We start from the raw sequence: 9,803 nt of genomic DNA, 5'->3' as shown, positions 1-9,803 counted from the left end.
TCAGTAAGATCTTTTCTGTCACATTTGATTGTCTATAAATTTTGGTTGTTGGCATGGTTATCATGATGTGGGATATTTGTTTGTTTGTTTGTTTGTTTGTTTGTTTGTTTGTTTGTTTGACTTCTGAGCCGCCCTTTTCCTCAGATTCAAGGCGGCTCACAACAAGCCAAATTAACAAACAAATTAACATTTTAAAATCAACATAGGTAGGAAGTTATGTGTCTATGCCGAGTTTTAATCTCTGAATTTCATTAGGCTCTTCTCATGGGTGGGTGAAAACATGTTCCTCAAGACTTTCGACCCTGTGGGGGTCCAGGCGTGATGAACCCCAGTGATTGGGGTCCCTGCAACATATGTACTCATGGTAAGTAGCTGAATTTTGGATTTAATGTAGCAGAACATTAGACTGAGGGATCACTTAACTGCAAGATCTCTGTCCTTGCCCAGAGTTGGAGGGATCTTCTGGCTGGCCTCCTTTTTATTATCCTTTCCTGTGTTGGTTATTGTGATCCTTGGATTCATGCACTGGTAGTCCTCGACTTACAATAGTTCATTTAGTGACTGTTAAATGTTATAACAACATTGAAAAAAATGACTTAGGACCATTGTTCACCCTTACAACCTTTGTAGCAGTCCCATTCTCGTGTGATCAAAATTCAGATGCTTGGCAACTGGCTCATATTTATGCCTGTTGCTGTGTCACAAGGTCATGTTGACAAGCAAAATCAATGGAGAAACCCATTTTCATTTAATAACTGTGTTACTAACTCATCAACTGCAGTGATTCACTTAACAACTATGGCAAGAAATGTCATTCAATGGGGCAAAACTAACTTAACAAATATCTCACTTAACAACAGAAATTTTGGGGCTCAAATGTGGTTGTAAGTTGAGAACTACCTATATTGACCTATTTTTCTCCAGAATGGGGGAGAGACAACTGTTTACGATCCCTTACACTTTCATACACTCCCTCATTTTTTCAGCCTACGGAGACACAAAGGAGGACACCAGCCCATGTCTAGCTTTGGGCCACTGCAGATTTACTTCTTTATTTGGGAAACATTAATTCACCTATCACAGTCTGCCTGGATACCATTACATAATTTATTCCATGCCTGATATCACTTTAGACAACTTCATTCAATAAGACAATAGGGGAAAAAAAGGATCAGCGTCCTTTGACACAGAAAGATCACATTCATTCCTCCAGAGCCAAGTTCTCCCTTGCTTTCTAGACTCTTCTGCTTATTGCTCAGTTGAACTTGCAGAGGGACAAAGATTATTATTATTATTATTATTATTATTATTATTATTATTATTTATTAGATTTGTATGCCGCCCTTCTCCGTAGACTCGGGGCGGCTCACAACAATAACAAAGACAATGTAAGAACAAATCTAATAATTTAAAAAACACTAAAAACCCCATTATTAAAAGCAAGTATACACACAAACATACCATGTATAAACTGTATAGGCCCAGGGGAGATGTCTCAGTTCCCCCATGCCTGACGGCAGAGATGGGTCTTATGAACTTTATGAAAGGCAAGGAGAGTGGGGGCAGTTCTGATCTCCGGGGGGAGCTGGTTCCAGAGGGTCGGGGCCACCACAGAGAAGGCTGTTCTGGGTCCCTTAACAAATGACATTGTTTAGCCGACGGGACCCGGAGAAGGCCAACTCTGTGGGACCTAACCGGTCGCTGGGATTTGCGGCAGAAGGTGGTCCCGGAGATATTCTGGTCCGATGCCATGAAGGGCTTTATAGGTCATAAACAACACTTTGAATTGTGACCGGAAATTGATCGGCAATCAATGAAGACTGCGGAGTGTGGGTGTAACATGGGCATACCTGGGGAAGCCCATGATTGCTCTCGCAGCTGCATTCTGCACGATCTGAAGTTTTCAAACACTTTTCAAAGGTAGCCCCATGTAGAGAGCATTACAGTAGTCGAACCTCGAGGTGATGAGGGCATGAGTGACTGTGAGCAGTGAGTCCCGGTGCAGATAGGGCCGTAACTGGTGCACCAGGCGAACCTGGGCAAACGCCCCCCTCGCCACAGCTGAAAGATGTTTCTCTAATGTGAGCTGTGGATCGAGGAGGACGCCCAAGTTGCGGACCCTCTCTGAGGGGGTCAATAAAAATGGATCAATAAAGATGGATGAGGATAGGGATGGAAAGAGCCACATGCATTCAATGAAACTCCCTGACCAAATTAAATTTTTAGACACAAACTGTTGCCTTACACACACACCTCAATGGTGCCCACTTATGTGGCAGTGGTAAGAGGAAGAGGGTGGGATCAGTCTCACATTTTCTCTATAATGACCCCCCCAGCTGTTGTCACTGGTCTCAACTCAAAAATTGTAAATCCCATCAGTTTCTATGGAATCAAATTCAGGACCCAAAAACCAATGATCAAGACTTGCTGCAGTAATTATTTATTTAATAGCACACACTGGAGGAATAAAGGGATGGATTCCTAGAGACAAAAGGATGCACTATTATTTTAAACATTTCAGAAAGGAGAAAATGATGTAATCATATATATGCACAGGTAATAGATGGTGTAAGAATAGATATTCATAATTAGCACACCTCAAGTTACTTCATTTTCCTTCTACTGTTAAATATCCTCAAGAAATAATTCATATCAGTTACATTACCATGGAAATGTGGATAAATGCTCTTAAGAACCAGGCATACCGAGGTGGTTTCTTTTCTGTGCCCCATTCCTCCTATTCACTGGTATCCTGGAAGAAGGTGGTTTCTTGATTGGAATTTTCTGCATTGGGAGTACTGTTCTCGAGAGGTAGCGAGTGTTGCTGACCTGAGAGCATTTCATAGGTGTCAGCCAGAATAGCTGCAGACTTGCTTACTAGCTCTGTGGTATCCATGTTTGACATTTGCTCCGTGCTTTCCAAACTGAGGATGTCTGTTGTTCCGCTTATGTCATCTGGGGCATTGGTAGCCTGGAAGAAGGTGGTCTCTTCGCTGGGACCTTCTGCATTGGGAGTACTGTTCTCGAGAGGTAGCGAGTGTTGCTGACCTGAGAGCATTTCATAGGAGTCAGCCACTATAGCTGCAGATGTGCTTACTAGCTCTGTGGTATCCATGTTTAACATTTGCTCCGTCCTTTCCAAACTCAGGATGTCTGTTGTTCCACTTATGTCATCTGGGGCATTGGTAGCCTGGAAGAAGGTGGTCTCTTGGCTGGGACCTTCTGCATTGGGAGGTAGCGTGTGGAGCTGACCTGAAAGCATTTCAGAGGAGTCAGCCAGTATAGCTGCAGATGTGCTCACTTCAGAAACCAGCTTCCTGGCTGCTGGCTGTGACCTCTGCCCTGTGGGACCTTGGGGACTGAGAAGGTAGGCACTGATGGATCCTTTTTTGACCATGGATGTACCAGGGGGTCTGAAGCCAGATGAGCTTTTTCTTGTGTGGATGCCGTGCTTGCGGATGGAATGTGTGTAGTCCTGGCTGGACAGTGGGTTTGGAGCATTGGATGGAGCCCCAGGAGGGGCACTATTGGCCTCAGCAAAGCTCAGGTTGTCTGTTGTTCCACTTATGTCATCTGGGACATTGGTAGTGTCGAAGACGGTGGTCTCTTCGCTGGGACCTTCTGCATTGGGGGTGCTGCTCTCGACAGGTAGGGAGTGGAGCTGACCTGAGAGCATTTCATAGGAATCAGCCAGTATAGCTGCAGATGTTCTCACTTCAGAAACCAGCTTCATGGCAGCCATGGGTGATACCCCCCCACTTGGAAGCCTTGTTTCAGGTTCCATGGAGTCGCTTGACTCAGAATCCGGGTAAGAAGAATCAGTCAGGTCCTGTGTGCCTCCAGGTGCTTCAGGGCTGGTGAAGATCACTCGACTTCCTGCGTGCTCTGAAACTGTGAAATATCAGTTTTTAATTCTTATATTTAATTAAATGATTACATTGATTAATTATGTGCTAACACTTTTATCCAGTGAATTCATCTAGCCTATTTTCTTTTATTAATTTTTATTTATCATTTGATGTCAATCTTACATTCTCTATTATCATCTGAAGAGAATGTTTTTTCTTCTCTACATTTTTCATTTGTTTTGGATTAAGCAAGGAGTTTCTGTTCCTTTTTTAAAAGGATCTTAGTCAAAGTTGTTTCCCTGCTTTTGGACTTTTCTTTGATATAAGAAGCATATTGTTCTTCTGATTCTCTGAGAGATTTGGGAACAGGAGAAACTGCTTCAAATGGCATCACTTGGAGATTTTTATTTCTCACAAAATAAGTCATTATATTGTATCCCCCAGGGCTCCATTCAGTACCTATGTGGAATAGTTGGGAAGGATCACTAGGAGGTATGGAATTAGTTGCTATTAGTATGTCGACGATACCAAATCTCTTTCTATGAAATCTGATGTCCTCCAGTCTTGCATATTAGACATAGTCCTCAAATTATGACTGTTCATTCAGCAACTTTTCAAAGTGATTGTGGATGAATGAATGGTACTTAGGCCTGGTCCCTGAAGTTGTGACTGCTATATGATCAAAATCCACACAATCACAGGGATCACAGGGTCACTTCAACTCCCTCCGCCTGCCTATGTCCTTACATCTCTGCCCTTCTGAGCACTTGCATTCTACTGCCCTGCACGCCACTGTCTCAGTTGACCTTTGCCATCTTCTTGCTCCTGCTGCCAGATCCAGGCAGATGCTGGCTGCAAGAGGTCTTCTCTTCCTGAGGTCACACAGGGCAGTTTCCTCATGAGATTTCAGGAAGAAGAACTTGCATGGCCAGCATCTGCCTTATTGTGGGAGCAAAGCACTGGCTAGGACAGTGGAGTGGAGAGTGGCAAACACCTTGGAGTGCAAGGCAGTCAAGGTAGCTAGGTCTCCATGCCCTGCCATGCTGCTGGGTTGAGTTGTGATAGCTGCAGCTTCCTACGGCTATTGTGGTTTCATGCCACGGGACTGGGTGAGGATGGAGGAGCTGTGGCTTCATGCTATACTGTAACTTAGGGGATTCTTGCACAGCCATGGCATATCATAGCTACTGAGTTGCAGCATGGTAAGCAGCCCCAGAGCACGCAATTAGAGGAAGTTGGAGTCTTTTGCCTTGGAAGAGTCAAGGCTCAGGACCAGCAAAGGGCTCCACTTACTTTTCCTTACCGGTATGGGATACTGAGGCCGGCGCACGGGCACGTGCAGAAGCAAAATTTCACACGAAGGCACACACACACATGGGGGTGCGCACGGCTGGACCAGCCTCCGGAACCCATTAGAAAATTGCTAATGGATTGCCGATCCCATCTGTACCAGGTGGGTCCCATCACTGCTCAGGACTGAGAGGAAATGGCTTGACTTGGGTGGATCTTCGGCTAGTGATAGATGACCCTCAGTCAACAGTGGCAACAGGGATTTCTGGGATTGCCACCAATTAACAATTGCATCTCCTGGCAATGGAAATTCTGGTCACAGTTGCTATCGTAAAGAAGACTAAAATAGCTTCTAAAGCTACTAAACTGCCTACTTCAAATTACATATTAAACTTTGTGAGACAGGTTTTTTAAGCTTAAGAAAGTCTTGACTTACCCAGCAAAATGCAGAGGACAAATTTCCAAAAATACTTCCATGGTTCCATAATTGGACTCTTCAGTATCTGTCTCACTGTGAGAGTGTCCTGATACTGCTCCTGTTATAAAATGTGATGCTGTATTGCCATGTTTCCACCCAAAGTAATTTCTCATGCTATCCGCCACAAAAGATATTTTTATGAACAATAGATGATGTAATCTTCCAACAAAAAGCATACAAAGAGAGATGCATGTAAATACACACGCTGAATGACTTCATAATATCAGGGATTTTCTTGTTTAATAATAAACAAGAAAAGTAAATATCAAAGTAAGTGATGCAGTGAATGCCCTTTTAGGATGCTTGGGAGTCTGTGGAAGTCTTGACAACAAGTTCAAACAAATCCTGATAAAATGGAGTGGCTATGGGTGGGAGACTCCTTTGTATCTATGGGTTTACCACCTTTGGCTTTGGATGAGGTTGTACTGCCCCAGATGGACCTGCTGGATGATTTGCCAATTAGCATGGGGGTCTAAGAACATGATATAGCTTCTTCTTTTCCAGGCAAGGGCAAATGTCCACTGGCTTAGTCATAGGCAAACACTTGAGCGTGAGAAAAATAACAGCTAGAAAGAGGTGGCATTTTAACAATGAACCAAAATTCAGCAATGACTAAATCAGAAATGCAAATAATAGACCTTGGGAAAAGATTCAAGTATTGCTAATACAGTGGTACCTCTGCCTAAGAATGCCTCTACTTAAGAACTTTTCTAGATAAGAACCGGGTATTCAAAAAAAAATTGCCTCTACTTAAGAACCATTTTCTACTTAAGAACCCGAGCCCGGGGAAATTTCCCAGGAAATTTGAGAGCAGCACAAAGGCCCAGCTAGTTTCCTGTCACTCCCCCTTTAATCCCGGCCATCTTGGGCTTTTCTGGGCTGCCAGAGGAGCCTTTCAGTGGCACTTAAAGAGGCTTTGGCAGCCCAGAGCAAACACAGCGTTTTCCTTTCTCTGGGCGCTCAGAGAGGGAATAAACCACTTTGCTGTGGGGACTCCCTCGCGCTGCCTCCCATACACCCGGCGCGAGGTTGTCTTCTGAAGCATCTGGATGCAGAAAGGCAAAAGGGGGTGTTTTACCCCGGCCAGATCAACTCATCTTCAGCCAAACTGAGGAGTCACCACAGTGAAGGAAAGGCACCAGCTACAAAGTGAGTGAGCGAGTGAGAGGAGGAGCCCTTCAGCATGGGAAAGAAGAAGCAACAGGTAGCAATAGCAGCCGCCTTTCGATCAAAGGAGCAGGAGGTTCCCCCCTCTCACCCGCCTGGGTTTCTCTCTCTGGCACAGTGTATGGGAGGCTGCCTCGCATCGGGTGTATGGGAGGTGCATGCTCCTCCTCGCCACCTCAGAGTTCCTCTTTTCTTTTTTAAGCCTTAAAGTTTTGGATTTTTTTAATTTCCCTCACCTCACCTTCTTCCCTCGGCACTGTCCTCCTCCTCTTCTTCCTCCTCCTCTTCTTCTTCCTCCTCCTCCTCCTCCCACCCAAATTCCGAGCTTTTATTTCTTTCCTAATGGGTTTCACGCATTATTTCCTTTTACATCGATTCCTATGGGAAAAATTGCTTCTACCTAAGAACTTTTCTATTTAAGAACCTGGTCACGTAGAGGCACCACTGTAGTTGTAAAATACTGCACATTTTTACTGTCTCCTTCATTTTGGCAGACAACAGCATCCAAACTATGCTGCCAGATATTTTCATGTTTATTTATTATTAGATATGGGCAAATTAATGAAAATAGAATTGTGGGGTTGGGGGGAGGGGTTGCTTAAAGCCCTTTCATATAAACTTTTGAATCTAGGGAAATTAACCTCTTAATTGAAGAAGTACAAAAATAATCAAGACGATAACTGTAAAAATTTCAGATATTTTCTCTACCTACCCACCCAGAAACCTGTGAAGTAGCTCTCTGGAAAAAAACAGAGGGCTTTTTTAAAAAATGAAAATCTAGGGTCTTCCAGAGAAAGTTTTACTTCAATTTCAGTTACATTCATTATTTTTTTTTAACTTTTAGTTTTCTTCTGCTTTAGTCCTGTCTTTCAGATTTAATTCTAGATTATGGCGTTTAAAACAGGGGAGAGGAAATGGTTCTCTGACAATCACATGCTCTGTTTAAGTTAGCCAAATCTGATTTATAGTTCCTTATGTAATATGTAATTTTGTTTTCAAGACTTTATGCTAAAATAAATCACAACAGTTCCAAGAATGAAATATAAGTACAATTGGAAGGAAAATTAGGTCTGTTGCAAGCTGGGTTTGAAAGAACTCAAGCAGTTGCTTGAAGCAGCAGAGAGGTTCATTTCTGAAGGCATGATGTAAGCATAATATCAGCTGATATAGAGGTAGCCATTCTTAATTTTTTTCCATGGTATCACTCACCTTGTTCCTCAACAGTGAACCCTCCAAGAGGTCTAACAAGTTTGTTTGTTGCTTTAGATTTCGATGCCGCCCTTCTTTGCAGACAAAATATAGCAAGAGAAACCAAAACTTAGAACTAATATTAAAACCCCAAAGATATAAAAATCAGGCATTCCCATTCATTCTAACTACAATCATGCAATCATATCATAGACCGGAGCAAGATATTAAAGCTCAGTGGCCCCAGGACTGCTGGCAAAGGTAAGTTTTTAGGATCTTGCGACAGGCCAGGAGGGTGGGGGTGATGTGGATCTCTGGAGGGAGTTGGTTCCAGAGAGCTGGGGCAGCCACAGAGAAGGCTCTTCCCCTAGAGCTGGCCAGTCAGCATTGCTTGCTGGCGGGACCTGGACGGGACTCTGTAGGACCTAACTAGCTGCTGGGATACGTGAAGCAGGAGACAGAAATTGCATTTATATTAACGCTTTAATAGGGAACAGCACTTTTGCAATTCAGGTATCCTATGAGTTGTGATTTGTTGATTGCAAGCAGTGCACTTTTTGCTGGGGCTGAGCTACCCACAAAGAACATGGAATCACAAAAAGGGCTGTAGGGTAAGAGAGGGAAATTGCCCTAGTGCCCTTTTTTGTGATTCTGCATCCTTTGCAGCAGCTCAGCACCAGCCACGGTCCTCTTCGTGTCCCCTCAGGAAAGGAGGGACAGCTACTGTTACCGCTGAATGGTGGGAAGAGCTCTGGCTCTCCAGCAGCGCAGCTGGCTATTCACCTGGGTGCACAGTGGCGGCAGCAGCAGGAAGAGTTGCCATTGCTGTCCCATGGTCCTGGCCCAGGAGGGTATCCTGCGTGTATGTGTGTGAACATGCTCTGTTAAAAAGTGCTATTGCTAACATGTTGTAAGCCGCCCTGAGCCTAAGGAGAAGGGCAGCATAAAAATCAAATGAATGAATGAATGAATGAATGAATGAATGAATGAATGAATGAATGAATGAAAGAAAGAATGAATGAATGAAGGAATGATTGAATGAATGAATGAATGAATGAATGAATGAATGAATGAATGAATAAATAAATAAATAAATAAATAAATAAATAAATAAATAAATAAATAAATAAATAAATAAATAATCCTTTGGATAATATTGTCTGTTACCAAACCACTGCTGAAGTAATCTCTTTTAACATGAATCAGATCTATCTACAATGGAACAGTTATGTCTCCTTTCAGTGTCAATAATTTTTTCAGGTATTAGGCAAAAATGAATTATTAAGATTATTATTGCTATAAAGGAATGGCCTCTTAATGACTAAATATCTATTTATTTGCCTTGCATTATATACAGCAGCACTTGTTCTTTGAACCTGGGTCTCCTATACAGAAAGCATTTAATCATTATTTTGTTTTTCTGCTTTCAATTATTATCACCATTCAAAGACAAAATGAACACCAGAGAAATAACACCTGGTTGATCTAAAGAATAATAGTTATATGCATACTATCCCAAATACTTTTATCAACTTTAAGCCAATCTTAGAGAAATAGAGGAAAATAGAATCTTTAATAAAACAATTAAACTAGTTTTCAATAAATGTTTCAAGATCCACCTATTATCTATCACCTATGCCAAATGTTGATATTTGCAGGAGTAAACATAATATCTTCCCAAATTTACATTGAAACTTCTATTGTGTCTCCTTAGGATTATGCTAAGATAGATGTCATCTCTGCATTGATTAACTGAAGAATTCTCCCAGAACTTTTGACTATACTTACAGTATTTCAAATAATCCTTCTGTTGACGTTATATTTACATTATA

General features: G+C 42.4%; 1 protein-coding gene and 1 long non-coding RNA gene across 2 annotated transcripts; one reads left to right on the top strand and one right to left on the bottom strand.

The window, feature by feature from the left end:
• The first annotated feature begins 263 nt into the window (after positions 1-263).
• Positions 264-9,803, top strand: LOC139167321 (uncharacterized). Its single transcript, XR_011559105.1, has 3 exons — positions 264-364; positions 8,050-8,232; positions 9,686-9,803. It is a non-coding gene; the product is annotated as an uncharacterized lncRNA (long non-coding RNA).
• On the bottom strand, positions 2,425-5,725 carry LOC139166636 (uncharacterized). Its single transcript, XM_070750454.1, has 2 exons — positions 5,575-5,725; positions 2,425-3,891 (listed from the first exon to the last, which is right to left on the bottom strand). The coding sequence occupies exons 1-2, from the start codon at positions 5,621-5,623 to the stop codon at positions 2,738-2,740; spliced, it is 1,203 nt and encodes a 400-aa protein (XP_070606555.1). The 5' UTR covers positions 5,624-5,725; the 3' UTR covers positions 2,425-2,737.

The sequence above is a fragment of the Erythrolamprus reginae genome, chromosome 4 (genome assembly GCF_031021105.1).
Source record: "Erythrolamprus reginae isolate rEryReg1 chromosome 4, rEryReg1.hap1, whole genome shotgun sequence".
NCBI classification, from domain to species: Eukaryota; Metazoa; Chordata; class Lepidosauria; order Squamata; family Dipsadidae; genus Erythrolamprus; species Erythrolamprus reginae.
This window is presented reverse-complemented; position numbering and strand designations above follow the sequence as displayed.

Coding starts and splice junctions, on each gene's coding strand:
- LOC139166636 (XM_070750454.1), bottom strand. CDS start 5,623: ATGGAACCATGGAAGTATTTTTGGAAATTTGTCCTCTGCATTTTGCTG. Junction 3,892..5,574: donor TGTCCTCTGCATTTTGCTGG/GTAAGTCAAGAC, acceptor GATATTTCACAG/TTTCAGAGCACGCAGGAAGT.